At 36.2% G+C, this 18,224-nt stretch overlaps 1 protein-coding gene across 3 annotated transcripts in view; it reads left to right on the plus strand.

The window, feature by feature from the left end:
* Positions 1-18,224, plus strand: part of CEP170 (centrosomal protein 170) — a 104,966-nt gene that overhangs the window by 53,626 nt on the left and 33,116 nt on the right. For 2 of the 3 annotated variants that reach the window (XM_082306961.1, XM_082306962.1), the window contains exons 10-11: positions 11,402-11,551; positions 17,984-18,110. In XM_082306961.1, the coding sequence (XP_082163087.1) occupies positions 11,402-11,551; positions 17,984-18,110 (277 nt within the window). The remainder of the gene's footprint in view (positions 1-11,401; positions 11,552-17,983; positions 18,111-18,224) is intronic. The other variant, XM_082306963.1, reaches the window with a different exon arrangement.

Consider the following 18,224-nt stretch of genomic DNA (forward strand, 5'->3'; position numbering starts at 1 on the left):
ACATTATTACTATTTCTTCCAAATCATAGAATCATTTAGGTTGGAAAAGACCCTTAAGATCATCAAGTCCAACCGTTAACCTAGCACTGCCAAGTCCACCACTAAACCATGTCCCTAAGCACCACGTCTACCTGTCTTTTAAATACCTCCCGGGATGGAGACTCCACCACTTCCCTGGGCAGCCTGTTCCAAGGCCTGACTGCCCTTTCGGTGAAGAAGTTTTTCCTAATATCCAGCCTAAACTTCCCCTGTTGCAACTTGAGGCCATTTCCTCTCATCCTATTGCTTGTTACTAGGGAGAAGAGACCGACCCCCACCTCACTACAACCTCCTTTCAGGTAGCTGTAGAGAGCAATAAGGTCTCCCCTCAGCCTCCTCTTCTCCAAACCAAACAGCCCCAGCTCCCTGAGCCGCTCCTCATAAGACTTGTGCTCTAGACCCTTCACCAGCCTTGTTGCCCTTCTCTGGACACGCTCCAGCACCTCGATGTCCTTCTCGTAGTGAGGGGCCCAAAACTGAACACAGTATTTGAGGTGGGGCCTCACCAGTGCTGAGTACAGGGGCACGATCACCTCCCTGGTCGTGCTGGCCACGCTATTCCTGATACAAGCCAGGATGCCATTGGCCCTCTTGGCCACCTGAGCACACTGCTGGCTCATGTTCAGCCAGCTGTCAGCCAACAGCCCCAGGTCCTTTTCAGCCAGGCAGCTTTGCAGTCACTCTTCTCCAAGCCTGTAGCGTTGCATGGGGTTGTTGTGACCAAGGTGCAGGACTCGGCACTGAGCCTTCTTGAACCTCATGCAGTTGGCCTCGGCCCATCGATCCAGCCTGTCCAGGTCTCTCTGTAGGGCCTTCCTACCCTCCAGCAGATCAACACTTCCACCCAACTTGGTGTCGTCTGCAAACTTACTGAGGGTGCACTCGATCCCCTCATCCAGATCATCGATAAAAGACATTGAACGGGACCAGCCCCAATACTGAGCTCTGAGTAACACCACTCGTGACCAGCCGCGAACTGGATTTTACTCCATTCATCACCACTCTCTGGGCTCAGCCATTCAGCCAGTTTTTTATGCAGGAGAGAGTGCGCTTATCCAAGCCGTGAGCAGTCGGTTTCTCCAGGAGAATGCTGTGGTGGGATACGGTGTCAAAGGCCTTACTAAAGTCCAGGTAGATATATCCTGTTGGGTTTTTTTGATATATAGAAACGTGAGTGAATACTGCCAGTATTAGTGGTGTGGAAATGTGTTGTACGTTTCCCTCTTCTGTCACTAGTTCACTTGCATTTTTATTCTGCCATAGGTTTCCATATGGTCCTCTGTCACCTTTAGTTTACAAAATACAAGTTTTAAGCAAGATCAGTGCTGTTCCTCACAAACTTGTGTTCTTTTCACTTGTACTCTACAGTATAAATGTATGGTTGTGTCTTAATGTTCTTTATAAGTAGAGAACACGTGAAAAATAGCAATGAACTTTGCTTCCTAAGAGTCCTTTCATTAGCCAATGATATTTCTGCATCCGGGTGTTCAACTGTCACTTGAATTCATAGGGAAGTATGAATTGCTTAGTAGGCAAACAGGTTTAGAAAATAAATACATTAATAACATCAAAGAAAGTTATGATTGAATAATAAATGCTGGCTCTCTTTTGATACTTGTAGAGCTCTTTTTAAAATTGACATTGAGAGCAATTTCATCAATGTGTAAAAGAGAAAAGCTGCTCTTACATACTACAAAGACCACCTTGAACATACCAGGCATACAATATTCTCTACTCAAATAGTTTCAGAAAGCGACAACTCTTCATAGCAGAATAATACTCCTGTTGTTGCAGCTAACAGCTAAGTACAAAATAAAACAAATTCAGGATCTTGATTTGATTTAGAACATGTTTTCAGTGTTACTTTTAACACAAAATACACGGGTAAATGGGACACAGTCATAGGATTTGGTTTTCCTTTACATCCAGCTGTTCTGCCCTTTAGATAGGTTCAGTGCTTTCTTGTGTTAACACTTTGCAATTGTTCTCTATTTTGCACTGAGTTATAAATTTTCTGTCTGTTCTCCATTTTTTAAATAATTGAATTTGTTCAATTTGAATTGAAGTTGTTCTCAGCAATCATATGAGGTTAAAAAAAATCTTCCTAGGCCACAGAAAAGGTAAGTCTGTCAGTGGATGAAAGAATTCAAAATTATATTTCTGCAGTTCATCTTCCTTTTTGTTGATTTGAGTGCAAATTATGAGGCTAATGAGTTTCCTTTTTTTCAATAAAGCAAAAATATTACCAGTAATAAATTTTAATAAATGAATGTGCAAATAATTCTGGATGTGTTTGAAATATTAAATACTTTAAGGTTATTGCAATAAATAAAGAGCAGCTCAATGAATTTTTTGCAGGCTCTTCAGGGGTTTTCTTGGGGGGGTCCTTTTTTGTTTCTTTTGTTTAGGTTTTTTGTTGTTTTTCTTCTTCAGCCAATTTAATTTCAGGGTATTTCTGAATAGAAATACTTTATAGAACTTAGTATAGCAGAGTTAAACTCTTCTGTGTATGTATGGGAGGGGAAGGAACAGAATAGAGGCTGTATGTGGTTTCAACTCTCATCAGCCTAGCTAACCAGGGAATCTACAATGTTATAGCAGCTCATATGCATGTGGAAACATTGGGCTTAGATAAAGTTTTCTTCAGTCCCAAAATTGTTTTCTTCAATTATGTGATATTCATTTAAATTTCCTGATAAATAATTGATTTTTTTTTCATTAGTGAAGTAATTTCAGATGTCATATTCAACATACTGGTTCCCGACCAGAAGTAAAACTTCAAAAAAAAGTACCAAAATCAAACCTCAATCCATCCTTCTGCCATCTTCAAAAAGAATTATTGTGACCATTTAATGATTTTTTTCAATGCAAAGCTCATATTTTAGATCATGTTCCAATTTATTTTAACTTGGAAAAGGATGGTGTTTTAAAGTCTTTGTTTATATGGGTAGACAGGCCATAATAGTAATGAGCTTGTTTTTAATGTACATGCTATCATCTTTAATTTTACTTAATTATATACTATGCAAAGAGTATATATAAAATATCATTCTATTGAAAAAATCTTGATTGAGATTCTTTTTTCCTCTTTAAAAATTTGGACAAACTAATGATTTTGGAGGGAAAGCTGTATTCGTGTTCATATAGATACCAGGTTTTCCATTTTCATTTCCTACATCTTTCTGCTCACGATGATACTTACATTTCAGTTTGTTTTGACTTTTTGTTTTTCAAGTACATATATGAATGGGAATCTATTCTGAAAGGCAATTATAATAAAATGGAATCTCCTTACTCTTTTTGCTCCCAGGGTATGTCTGTTCATACCATATTACGTTACTGGCTAATGTGTTCTTCAAGGACTGCGTACTTTTGAATGATTTTGGTGTTGTTTTTGTTGCTTTAAGTGTTCGTAAAGCTTATTTACCAGATCTTGTCTTCTCTGCTGCAAACCTTAGAATTTTATCAATAATCTTGCAGATAGCACGAAACATTGTATTAAGCATAAAATAACTGCTAAATGAAGAACTGTGGACTGACAAGTTTTAAGATTAATGTTATGCTAAATATTTTGAAAATAAGAGTGAGAAAATCATCAGTAGGTATTTTATTACATTGTTACCTTTGTATATCAGTCTAGTTGTGTGAGAAGTATAGACTAATTCGGATGTTTTCCATCATTTGTAAATAGTGTCCAATGCACAGTAGGGATTGATTTTAAAACACGGAGCCATATAGCAAATAAAAACTTTTTTTTTTTTTTAATATCTGCAAGTTTTATTAGAAAATGTGTATTCTGAACTCTTACTAAAACTGTGTTCATCCAAAAACTTATATTTATAGTGCAGATGGAGTAGGGAAGGGGAAATGTTTTTCATTGCGATACTTAACATACACGTTGTTACAACTCCTCTTGTTATGGAGTTAACATACACATTACGGAACTCCTCGTGGCAAATTTTTGCAGTATTACAAATGACAAATTACCTGAAAAGAATCAACAGGCAGAAAGTAAGTTAGGAGAAAAAAAATCTCAGCGTGTTTCAGTGACTGTTTAAGGAACCAAGACACATCTATCTATTTTCAGAAAATGACTATCAGACCTTCTGTCTTTTCACATCCTCTGGGTATAATTGCTTTTACCGTTTCTTCAGCAATTTCTTCTAGAAAGAATGCCTTTTAGCCCCACAGAGTGTCTTGGTTGCAGAATTACTGTATTTTATGAATACGGTGCTGAAACAGCAGTAGAACAGTTGAAGTGTATCAAATCATCTGAACGTATAAATTTTGTCAGGAGTTCAGAGGATGTTTGTAATTTTTTCTCTTCTGAGGGGGGGAGTCTTACGGTCTCTAAACTTATGTTTCCTTTTGAATTTGGTATTCTAAAGAAAACAAGTTCTTCTCTATAGCAAACAGGTACAAAATATGTCTGCATGTAAATATGTAACTGGCGTCTGGTAAGAGGAAGTTATTAGACTTGGCATGTTAATCCTTTTCATTTGCTTACATAGCTTTTTTTATATCAGAGCATCTTGCATCTGATTCTATATCTTCAATATATAGTTAAAACGACATAAACAGCTTCTGTGAAAATCCATGGCTATTCATGAGATATACCCTGCACAGAACGCAGTCTGTTCGCCTGGGATGGCTAGGATAACTGCCAAGAACAAGTGAAAGCTATTAAAATCAGACTTCTCAGAAGCAACTTGGTTAAACACAGTTCATGCAGTAGCTAAACACAAAGTGAGCTTAGGCATTGTACTCTGGCTCATCACACTTTCTCAAAGGTGGGAAGAAAATATTTGCCTTTTGTCTTTGCTATCTGATCAGTAACTCTGACTTTCAACAACCAGTTTACTGTGTATTATGAATGTCTGGACTGCCTTCTTTGGAAGAACTATGAGGAGCTCAGTCTGAACATGAAGCGCAGCATTGCCAAGATGATCTGCAATATGGATCTGAAGCCTCTTCCATTTTCCTGCTCCCTGGAATCCTCTCTGCCTGTCAGTCAAGCATCCTCTGAGTGTGGCTTATCTTGCTTAGTACATCCCAACTGTGTCCAAATCCTGCTTATGTTTCCAAATTCATGTCTCTTCCCTTTCTCCCCTGCGCCCCCTTTTTTTTCCTTGCTGGTCTGACTGTGTCAGTTCACAGCTCAGTTCCTGAAATCTACTTTTACTTGACTTCCCTGACAATCAAATATACTCGTGATCTTCCTTTCCCCCAAAAAAGTTATGAAACATAATTGCTATTAGAATTTACATTCCCATCACTTTACAATGGCAAATACCTTATTTCAAATTTAACCACTTGCTCCTTGTTTTATTTTGCGATGGTCCTTTTGCCATGATCTTTAATGCACTGTAAAGTATAGTCCCTTGTCCTTTTACCTATGCTCTGCTCTGATTTAGTTTGCTTTTTTAACTGTTCATCTTTGACTTCCCCTTTAGGTTTTGTTCTGCTCCTTGTATACAGATTGCCTGCATGGAAATTAATAGCATTTAAATCATCATCCTTTTCAAATATGTCTCCAGATTGTGGCTGTAACTGTTGTTAGGATCTGAAAGAATAGAAGGAGAATCACTCCAATACTTTTAGTTTACAAATACCATAATTAACGGATGGGTTCCTAGTTCTAGCTCTCTGAATTGCAGCTGGAATCCTTATAATTTATTTGTTGGTTTTCTGTTAATCTCAATAATATTATTAGCAATTACTGCATATCCTTTATGTTAAGACTACAGCAGTTAGACTACTGGGGAAACTTTAGAAACTCAAAATTTTAAAACTGGGTAAAGTTCTTCAGATTTGTATTTTGAATAAAATTTATGCTCCTAGTTTGTGATAGTGCTCGTAGAAATGCTTTCTAATGCTTTGTGTAGTAAGTATGTATGCAGAACAATAGAATCCCTGTTCTAATATCCATAATTTGCTATAAAAACTGAGTGAACATATCTGTTAGGAGTCTCAAATAAGACCTTTTTTCTATTGATTTGGTATCTTCAGTAATGATTTGGATGAAGAACTAGATCTGTGGACATTAAGTACTGAGTAATTATAATATTTTAGAACTGCAGTGTGATCTTCATAAACCATGAAATAGTTTAAAATTAATGTCCTGAAAATAAATGAAAGTAAGCGTAAAGTCCCAGCATCAGGAATTGTGAAAGGGATGTAAATGAGACGCAACTGGAAAAAGTTTTTTCTTACTCAAGAACTTTGAAGTTTATAAAAAGCACATAAGGAAAACATCAAGTGGGGTGGTTTTGTGTTTGGTTTTTGTTTGGGTTTTTTTTTTTTTTTAGCTAACCCATTTTCTTCCTTTTGATTCAGAAAAATTATTCCTGTTGCCATTAATTTTTCTGACCAGTTTTTATTTTAATTTCTAGAAGGTCTCACATATATGTATATATCAATAAAGAAAAATGGCTTCTATGGTTTTAAAAGAATCATTGCTTTTGATAATTAATCCTAAAGTCATTATACCGACCTCTAGTATAGTTCATCTTTGTTATAAAAGATATTAATTAGTCTGCTGGGTGGCAGGGGAGGGAGGAAAGGAGAGCGAACAAGACCGATTCACGATCACTAAAGCTAGCTCGTGTTAAAGCTGTGTTTCAGCTATAGTGACAAGCAGGTGTGCCCTGAGTCACGAGCTGTTTTCACAGGGAAATGCGTATGGCCTGCCAAAACAGATTACTCTGCTTTCTACAAAATTAGCCCTTGCAGAAGAGGACAAGGCACATGCTCAGACTTGGTCCTGTAACTCATGCTGTCTCCAAAAATGTGCCACTACTTCTTGCAATGATTGCTTCTTGCTTGTATTGTGTTACATAGATTTTGTTAATTATTGGTTGTTATTGGATAAAGAATTTTAAAAATTATTGGTTTATGTAGATAAAGTTATATTCTCAGTTACAATATCGGGAAAACTGTTGCTGACATAAAGTGGTGGAATTTATTAATATTTACATCAAGGTGCAATTGTTTTGCCATCAGTTATTTTGTACTTCACCTCTGTACTTTTCAGGCTGAGTTTGCGTTCTAAGTTTGCATTCTATTCTAGTCATCATTCCCATGCATGATGCTTTGGGACTTGCTATATTCTTAGCCTGCTGTTTTGTCCCTTTGTTTTACTGGTGGAACCGCAGAGTGTAATCGGAGTATCACCGGGGGGTCTTTGGAGAGTTTACCATTCATTGCTTTGAAATTGAAAAGTATGTTTCAGGAACTCCCTTTTCCCCTGCTGATTTAGGAGACTTCATTATATGTCAGCCATAGTGTTGGCAGTTCCACAATTGAGAAGTTACTGGATTTCCCTTTGGGCTTTCTCAAGACTGACTCTTTGAGCTAGAAGGCTGACCTGAGATGCTAAGTTATTACCTAGGATCACTAAGGATCATAGGATCACATAAGCTGGAAAGGACCTTAGGAGGTCTCTAGTGTAAGCCCCTGCTCAAAGCAGGGTCAGCTTTGAGGTCGGACAGGTTGCCCAGGACTTCATCCATTTGGGTCTTCACACCCTACAAGGACAGAGAGTAGGCAAACTTGCTTGGCTGTCCTCAAAGTGGAAAAGCTTTTCTTTATATCCTGCCTGAACTTGTCGTTTCAACTTATGCGAGTTATCTCTTGTCCTCCTGCCATGCACCACTGTGAAGAGCCTGGCTATCATCTTGATATGCTCCTCATAGGTACTGGGGGCGGCCGTTAGGCACCCCCAAAGCCTTCCCTTCTCCAAACTGATCAAGCCCAGCTTCCACAGACCCTCCCCACATGGAAAGTGCTCCAGCCTTGACCATCTTGGTGGCCCCTGCTGAGCTCCCTGCAATTAGACAATGTCTCTCATGTATTGAGGGGACCAAAACTGGATGCAGTCTGTCTATCACCTGTTAATCCGTTTGCTTAAGAGGTCAACTGGATTGCAGGTTAAACAAAATTATGTCGACTACATTTCATAAATGGGACTTGACTTTCTACAGCAATGTTGTTGTCATTGTTCCCTTGCCATTCAAAATGTCCTGATTTGCAATGGAAATTGTTTCATGCTTCATAACAATAAAGTAGTTATTTTTAAACACCACCACCAGTATACAGGGTTTCTGACAGTTCCACCGTTACAGCCGTGTGGCAGAGACCCTGCAGGATCTCCATGTAATGGCACAGATTGGTGTAGTGCCTAGATTTTTTCCTGTCAGTCAGATTTCAGGGATTCTGTGAAAGTTATTTTCCTGGTTTTTAGTTTGTAACTTTATGAAACTTGAAGCATTCAGAATGAAATAATATAGTCTTTCTGCTAAAATATAATTTCATAAAAATAAACAGTAATAGGACAGAGCAAGGCAGACAACTTTTAACTTTCCAGAGAATGATTGCTTATAGGAAGCTGTTAGCTTGGAAATACCTTTCTCTAGTAGTTTAATTTTTAAATGATATCTGGTTAAAAAGCAGCATTAATATCTGGGTTTTTTTTGTTTTGTTTTGTTTTTTAAAAAAGATTTTAGGAATTGTTTTCTTCATGGTACATACAGCTACCTAAGTTAAAAAATAAACATATTACTCCCCACCCTCCAGACTCTCTCCAAAAATGCATGCTCATGATTTTGTGAAAGTCCTCATTGTTTACAGTGATAGAAAAAAGTGTAAAACATTTAGGAAACTTTTTTTCATTGACAACTGTGTGCTGGATATGTGTGATTTGAGATGGTTAGGAAAGTTCTTGGAAGTAATAAATGAATGCATGGACTCCCTTTACCTCCTTTATCAAAAAGGAAAGAAAAAAAGGCATTCTCATTTTTCAAACTTGCCATGTCCAATCCTGTATCTTGGAATCTGGCTTTGTCTTTTTCTTCCCCAAAACACAATCAAACTCCAGATGGTAGTTGCTTCTGTTTAAAGCTGTAGCTGCTGCTTGTGACAAATACAAGCTTTACAGAAAGAGGCTTTTTGTATAAATAGGTAGGAGATGCAGCGATGGGTGTCACTAGCATTTCCTCAGGATTCTTTTGGTTTGGTTAAGTTATCACCTAGATTTCCCTTAAATGACTTTGAGATCATGAAGATCACTTAAAGAACAGAAACATCTGAACAATTGGAAGCCTTGAAGAATGCCATTCTGTTTTTCTAGGAAGATACAGGCCTCTCTCTGTTCAGGCTTCAATCACAACAGCCCACTGTTTGCACACATACCTTATCATAACAACCCATAAAGTACAAATTGCATTTTTCTAAATGGTAGAGAGACGGTTTCCAGCAGAAACCTTCAGGTTATTCCATGGCTGTTTCTGTTGAGGGTATATTCTCATTATTTGGTGAACAGTGCAAGTGGATCAGTTAATCCTGAAATTCTGATAGTCTTAATTTTCTGCAGATTTGTGACGGGTGTGTAAGTGATGTTCTAAATTTTGTCAAATATTAAACAAGAGTTGTTTTATGTTTTGCATAGTTTTCATATTTAAAGTCTTAATTATGTATTAATGGCATTGTTTTCAAAGGGATTTTATATATCACAGTTCTGAAATTTAGTCTTTGGGCTAGATCATGCTTGTGTGAATCTCTCTTGCTGAGAAGAGGAGCTTTACAGTTGTGTAGCAATGGAACTTCGACGGGGCAGGTGATTGTCGTGCTCCGAGATGTAAAATGAATGTGTAGTGCAAAAATACCCATTTATTGAAGAAGATGCTTTCCCTTCCTTTCTAATAATAGTGTCTGCAAATATAAGTGGCTGTAGACTAGGGATATAGTCAAAGAAAGGAGGCAGTGGATGATAACTGGTTGCTATCTTCAAAAATTGCTACAACTGTATAAATCGAAAGTACATCATTAAAGAGAAAGCGTATGTTATGTCACACTTTTTTTTTTTTTTTAAGAAAAGAAATATTTATTAAATACTCTTAAGCAACTGGTGCATAGGTGTATCTAGACATGATTTATGTATTAATTGAAAATCAGGGAGCATTGCCTGAATTTTAGAATTGCAGCAAGCAGGCTTTTTGCACAAAAGCAAAATACAGATCCAATGCATTTGAAAAAGCTTCCTCAGTTACAAACGTATGAATGCTATAGCAACATCTTTCTGGACATGTAGAAGAGCATAAGCAGGAGTTGAGTGACAGCGTGCTTCCCCCCCCCCATCTGCTTCTCAGACACTAAAAAAACATGGTTTGTGGCCATCTAGTGGTGAATCCATTTTAAATACACTAATCTTGTTCAGAATTTTAATAAAGAAGTCCTCTAGCTTTACTGTGCAAAACTGAATTACAAAACAGTTCTGGGGGAAAAAATAATTCTTTTTAAAAAATACCTTTTTTTGCACTAGAAATTTTTTTTACAGGATGGTAACATCTGTGGAGGTCATTTCCTTCTTTCCTTTTCTTTGTCTTTCTCTAAGACAAAACAATTTTTGATGTTAGTTTCTTTTTAGCGGCCAATTTTAATGTGTATGGGGTTTTTCCATTTTTATTCTGTAATTTTTTTAATGTCCGAATCCTTAGTAGTAGTGAGTTCGTCATTTCTTAGGCAATAAGTTTATACATTTTACAAATTATATGTTTCCAAGATACAAAATATTCTCTGAAATAACTTTGAAGTATACATCAGTTCTGAAATCAATTCGTATTCCTTAATTTGACAGACAATATGCTGGATCTTCTGCTTAAGTCCTTATTACTAAATTGCCTTGATAGTAACATTTTTATAGTATTTTTCTCTATAAGCAATGGTTTTAAATATCATGGGAGAATTATTCTATCACAAGCGGAAGGGGTTAATATAAGTATCAGTTTGAAACAGTGTAGTAGAACAACTATGGCAAGTCACATCTGGAATGAGATATGGCTACATGGTTTGTGAGACCTGGTGGACTGCTAATATCTGCTAAGTCCCTGACAAATGAAAACCTGAAATTTTGATTGTATTAGAGAATTCAATAAGCGTGTTAGTAGCAGATGTAAGCATTTGTATTTCTTCTTTTCACTAGATAATGGCAAAAATCTGACAATTTGATGGTTCCAGTAATTGGTTTTTTCCTTAATTGGGAAATGGACTGTAAAATGTTTTTTATAATGTTTTTGGCTTTACCTTTTGTTTCTTTCATCGAAGTGTCATTTTTTCATATCTGACCATTCCAACTAGCAGTTCCTTGAATTTTCACAGTGTTGACGTAGACTTCTGCTCTTTTTTTAAATTGCTGTAGATCTCTCTTCTGTTTAATTTGTAGATTTCACCAAGATGACAGATAAGCGTAATACAACAAAAATTATTTAAACTCACTATCCAGCATGCCACCATCCATCCATTAACATTGAACATTGTATAAGGATGGTATTGGGTTAATGTATGTAATGGTTTGTTTCATTTTCAGGTATTTGGAGTGGATGACAGCCAGGATTATAATAGGCCTGTTATCAACGAGAACCAGAAAGATTTAGTAAAAGATTGGGCTATAAATTCTGCTGCAGTAGTGCTGGAAGAAAAAAGACCACTGAGTACAACTGGATTTCTTGACACAGAGGTAGAATTTAATTTTTGATGGTCTTCTTTTTTCTTCCAATAAGAGAGAGCACTAATAACTGACCAGTAAGTGTTAAACAGCAAACAAAACCTTGCCTAGAAAATATTAGCTCAGATCTATAAGTATTTTATTTTTCTTAGGCCTTTATTGCATTATCAAAACTTCTTTGTCAGAGACAGGTACGTTACATTGTGAAGGTGTTTTAAACTTTGCTACCTTTCTATGCACTAACACCAGTGTATTGGAAATGTAGCAGGAGCTTCCTTGCGACATTATATTTGCAACACACATTGATACAGTATACGCTTCTTGTAAGTTATGCAGCAGAACTGAGGAAAAGCTGGTTGTGTTTTATAGCCCAAACCAAGTAACTATATTAAAATTCAGAAATAAGGTGTATGCATTTAATGTGTGATACAAAGTCAGCTAGGGGAAAAAATGGTGGATAATACATTTCAGATTTTTTTCTGAAGCCAGAGGACTTCAAGTTCTTACATTCATGGTTTGAGTTCTCAAGTGAGATGCCACTCATGAGAAGTCACTTATGTTAGTTGCCTCAGAAATAGTATAATTTAATCAGTTGGTGAAAGATGAGGCAAAGGAAAATGCTTGTTCTTTACATATGACTCAGAATATGCACACAAGCTATATGTTAATCGTGTTTCACATTGAAATCTTGGGAGACATTCTGATATCGTTGTGATGGATAAACTATAACTTGAAATGTGTTGGGAACAGAACAGGCTCACACTGGAGCAGAATTAATCTGGTAACAGTAACGAAGCACACCACGCTTACTGCTACTTGCCATGGCAAACTGTTTCTGAAGTATGATCCAGTAAATTAGCAAACTTTATAAATAAGCAAATTTTCTGGAATGTATCGAGAGCTTAAAGTGTGACTTTGTGTGCCTGCCATGCAAATGCATTGTTTTTAGTATATAGGAATCTGTTTCTCCTAGAGAAGGTGTGCTTTATCATGGTTGTATTTTAGCTACTGTGCAGTCTTGATACACTAAGTATTTTACTGTATCTAGATTAGTATCTTTGAATAGTTTCTCTGAGGTTACTGCTTTGAGTAAATTATTGCCATATGGCAGGGGCATATCATGTGGAAACATTTGACAAACTTTGCCTTTCACCTTGCTGCTTTGCATGAATCTATAACCATAATCTTTCTCTCTCTTCTTTTTCATGCCTTTTGCAGTGTTCAGCTCTTTTGTGCCGTATCAGTTTTCAAGATTATTTAAAGTATTGATATTTTTCCATTTCTAGAATTTCAGCAGCAGCAGAATATATGATTTATTTTACGAACATAATTGAGCTTTCCAAGTGTCATATTTTGCAAATAACAGGGTTTGATTTTAGAAGACTGAGGCTTCCACCATTATAGGGCAGGTTTAAGAATTCTTCTGGTAATGGCATAGTGAAACTCAGTTTGGTTTAGGTTGAAATTACAAGAATGATGCCTTTTTATTACCGTGGATGCTTTGCTGAATAAAAAGGTCTTCATATATTGGGAAGAGAATGGGTTATTTGGCATAGTCTTAATTTACAAGATTATTGTGAGGCATGTTAGGGGAGAAAATGAAAGTTGTTCGGTAGGTAAAGGAGCAAAACTGACATAAGCAATGTGGATACAGCAAGAATTAGTGTAAGAAGAGATGAGGACAGATGAAGATGGAAAAAAGCTCACCAGAGAAAGTTAAAAATACAAGTTGGTTGATAGGTATGTAAAAGAGAAGCTGATTCAGAAAAATAGAGTTGTGTTTTGTAGTATCATAATGGAAAACAATCATGAGGATAACTATTGAGAGAAGATTGTAATATTTAAAGTCTTATTACCAAAACTTACACTCAGTTTGTTTTATCATTAGGAAAGGGAGAGGTAAATGTGTTTGATTTGTAAAGTACATGGGTATCATGTTCTCATTATATACAAATTTTTCTGCCTGTGGTTTTTGGAAGACTTAATGCATTACTGAGTTGTAGATCATAAGTTAATAAACCTTATTGCAGATCTTGGCTAAATAGTCAGGTAACCTCACGGTAGCCCAGTGTTCTAGGCTTGCATCCACTCAGATTGTGGGTGGACCTTGTTCAAGCTGCCCATAGTTACAGTTGTACCTATAGATGATTTAGCAGAATGAGGTGAATTCAGAATGTGACTGACATAGAAAAAGCAGAGAATAAAAATTTTTAAGAGATTTCAATTCAGGAAGATGGAAAAGATGGCTTAGGAAATTATGAAGATTTTATAAAAACAATTTGGGGGTTGAAAAATTATTCTGAACTTAAATATCTCAACTTTACAGGGCTTATGAAGTATCATGAATAACATGCTTGGAAAGGACCTAAAAATTGCTTTTCTTATAAAGAAATTCTCAGGTTTTCCTTTGATATGACATGCTTTGGTACTTTGGAGTACTATATGTCATGAGACTAAATAAAATGAAAAGTGAATGTCTGACACAGTTGGATTGAGCTTGCATGCACTGGTTCTTGCCTTTTCAATGATTACAGATAGGCAGTAAAAATAATAAATCCATTTATTTAAAATATTTAAATGTTTTTATTTTCTGTATTATAAGCTGCCACTTGCCAACCAAGGTAAGTGTGATTTAAGAACAAAGACTAAATAAGACAGAGAACAAAGAGAATATTGTTGTTGTTGTTATTATTTATTCTTACTATGTGAGCTTGATTAATAAAAATGCTGCAGGCATTTAGGCTATGATTTATCCATCCAGCTTCCATTTAATTTTCGGTGGCCAGTTATCTATGCTAACCACAGTTCTTAAATAATGTACATAGTTTATCAACCTTGTCTTTGATGTGCTTCTGAAGGACATACCTGTTTTTTTAGTTTGTGGGTTTTTTTTAAATTTTTTGTTAAGACTGCGGCAGAGTTAGAAACCTGGTACTGCATCTGCAGGGTCATCAGTGCCATTGACTACAATATTCCTTTTCCTGTTTTGAATGCCCATTTCATGTCTTTCCCACTGAAGATAAAATGAAGAATACTGCTGACATTCTGAATACTGAATAACTTTATTCAAGTACATATTTGCTATATTGCGTCTTGGAAGTGGAGAATTGCTGTGTGTATTTACAGACTGTGTTTCCTTTTGTTTGTCCTCTCTAATTACACTAATTTCCTGTCCTTCTGTAGAGCAAACCATTCAGGCTGAAGCTCGATAACTTGCTTTTTGTTTGAACTTAGATTCTATACTGAAATGTAGTATGATTGTGTCACCAATGTCATATGGCTGTGAAAAGGCAAATATGACCCTCGGATACCCTGGAAGATATGTTGTCACTAGAAAAGGGAAGTGGTGTCGCCATGGTAGAAAGCATTGGTGAAACTTCCTCTGAAATACTGGCACTAGGATTGTTACCATTCTTGGTTATGAAGGGTGAATACAAGACTAGAGAAGGTACAAAGGTCTACTCAGATTATTAAGGGAATGGAGATTTACCTTACAAGAACAGATTGATAGAAGTCATTTAGTCTAGCAAAGTAGAAGCCGAGATGGATACAGTTGCTGAGTTTTGCTGTGTAAGTAGAGTAAATGCAACAGAAGGAAAAAGAACTCTTTGAGGTAGATGTCAATGTTGTTCCAGGAACAAATGTGAAAACACTGGCTGTAAATAAAGTGAGTATGGAAGTTCGAAAAAAGATCATCACCCCTGGATGAATATGGTTCTGAAGCAGGCAGAGTGGGGAGGGACTAAAAGAACTGCTTTCAAGATGGGACTTCAGTTTATGGTTCTTACAACACGAGATGACTTGAGTATGTGTCTGAAAAGACTACTTTTTTTTAATTCAGCTGAAATTTAAAAAAAAAAAAAACAACAACAAAAAACAACAAAAAAACCCAAAAACAAAAAACCAAGCAGTATTCTGCTCTGAAATGCCAAGTATTGGAGATGCTTCCAGGTGTCGTGTGTGTTTTGTGGGGTTTTTTCCGATGTAGAGCCTGAAGCCCTAAATCTTCAGGCTGAATAATAAGTCCACAGAAATCCATTGGTACATTTTCTGAAGATGTGTTATTCCAGTTGAGTTTGTATATGCAATAAGCATAAGGGAAAGCAGATTTAACATGAAGTGAAAGGCTGGTATCTCTTATGTAAACCCAGCTTTTCTGAAAGACTAGGAAATTCCTTTTGGTATTCAAGAGATTTGGAGGATTGCTTACTTGAGAGCCTGTAAGATGCAAATTGATATGGGTTATAAGAAGAACATTAGGATAACTGAATGTGACTTTTTTAGTCTGTGTTTTATAAACCTTTCACCTTTCGGATGTGCTTAAACTACTATCAAAAGAAACTGTTTTTCATAGCTTTGTTGTTTGTGCTTTTATATGCAGAGAGTTCGCAAAACACATTTACATCCACTACCATTAGAAAACGTTTTTTTGGCAGTGTAATTACTTTCAGAGAAAAGTGATTTATCATGTTGCTTTACTACACTTAGTCTGCAAAGTCTTAATATATTTCTCTGTCGTGAAGTGGAATTCAGATTTCTGATACATATATCTGTATCTCTGGAATTGGTTAGGTGGTACACATGGAACTAGTTGGAGTTTTCTGTAGCACAGATAATTGGGTCGCCTATCACATTTGGTTTTGACTGTAATTAATTGTTTTATTAAAGATGGAAGTTCACTAGTATGGATAGGAAATGCAGAAAAGAAAGTTTACAGATACGAAAGAAAAATGAGGCTTCAGCGGTAGTTGTCAAGGCATAAGTGCTGCACATTTTTGATTGGGCTTTTTGTAATATTCTTTCTGGCACCCTTTTCCTTGCGTTGTGTTCAGAAATGCTGATAAATAACAGAAACATTGAATTGCGTTCCTTTGCTGTTATTAGACTTGAATTTTATAACATTTTGATTATAAGAAATGAATTCACAATGTGGAAATTTGTATAATAGCTCAAACAAATGATTTGGTGCGTCTCTGACTTACTGCATTCATAATATTTTGAAAGACATTCATAATGTTGCGCTTGTTTGCATTAATTAGGGCCATTCATTTAATCAGGAGAAATTCAGGATCATAAATTCAGGTCTTCTCAAATGTCTAAGTAACTTTTAATTTGAAAGAAGTCATCATACACTAGATGACATTGTTCACCATTCCATTTCTGCTAAATAAATTCTATAAAATGTATAGAGTTGGTTCCTGATCAAAGACTAGAATTCCAGAGTGGCCAAGGCATTAGGCAAAAATCAGTGTTTTGAATAGAAGTGCCAAGATTTGAACAGGCAGCAGAGCTTTAGCTAACCTTTGAAATAGCTTCTACACATTTCCTTATTAAGCAAGTTACTGCTATCTCCATGTCCTTCCCATCTCTTTTGTTGATCTTCTTGTTGATCAATTGTTGAATTGTGATTTCTTGTTTGGCTTGCCTATGGTTATGTAACTCCTTTGGAACTGTAGTCAATGAGTTCTGTCATTTGCATTGCTTTGTCTTTTGAGTCCAATAATTAGACTATGTAAACTTCTGTAAAGCCTTGGATAGCATACAGCCTGCACGTGTGTGCGTATGTGCACATATATATGCATTGACAGTTCCCTGCTGTCTTTTTTTGGAGATGTGAGCAAGAGAGGCTATAATGTATTGGATGAAACAGTAATATTGTGTTCCATTTATAAATCAGTTTTTGAAAAAAAGAAAAACTTAAGATACTGTAACAACACAACATAAGAAGATGGTTTAATTTTACATTTGTTTATTTTACATTTTAAAAATTTTCAAAGTTTCAAAGGCTTACCAGCAAGAAAGTAAATTAATTTCCTTTCTTGGTCAGCTGCAAAAAATGATCAGATACTGGTTACGTTGACTTCACTGTTACCCAGTAGGATGGTTTAAAACTAATCTTTGCTTCTTTTTTTGTTTAGACCAAACAAATATCTGATCTTCCTTTCCATCCTAAGTTACCTTACTCTTTCAGTCCATAAGGTAGTCTTTCTTTAATGAAGTAAATACAATATTTCATCCGGACAAGAGGGTCTTCTAAATTGGTAAAATGTCACTTACTTGTCTTCCTGAAGCACGTTTTTAATTTTTGAACACACACACCCCCACACCTCATGTTTTTTTCCCTGCTCTTCTGAGCTGAGGACTGAAATAACCTGGTTTTAAAACTAGCACATGTTCTAATATATCTTACGTAGGTTCTGATCTTTAAAAGTTCACTGCACTAGGAAATGCTGTTTATTTTGTACTAGTTCTGCAACTATATAGATTTTGTTTGTTTGTTTGTTTGCCATTCTAGAGCTGGTAACTCTAAAATTTATTGAGGTAAACTCCTTTTTCAACTTCCTCCAGGAAAGTAGTGTCTGACATATCTGTTCAGGAAAAACCTGGAAAGAGGACATGCTTTTTATCAGTTTTAATTTTTTTTCTGCTTTTTTTCTTCCTTAGGAAGGTTCTACTGCTCCTGGAAGTAAACGTTGGGTATCACAATGGGCCAGTTTGGCTGCTAATCACACGCGTCATGACCAAGATGACATCAGATTGGAGTCATCTGTGCCTGCTCCATTAGAAAATGGTATTAAATGCTGTTCTTGTCATAATTTCTGCTAAAGAAACCTATGAAAGGGAGAAGAGAGTGATTATGTACCTACATAAGCAGCTTTCTTACTCTTAGTACCTCATCTTCACC

The sequence above is a fragment of the Platalea leucorodia genome (assembly GCF_965183815.1).
Source record: "Platalea leucorodia genome assembly, chromosome: 3".
NCBI lineage: Eukaryota > Metazoa > Chordata > Aves > Pelecaniformes > Threskiornithidae > Platalea > Platalea leucorodia.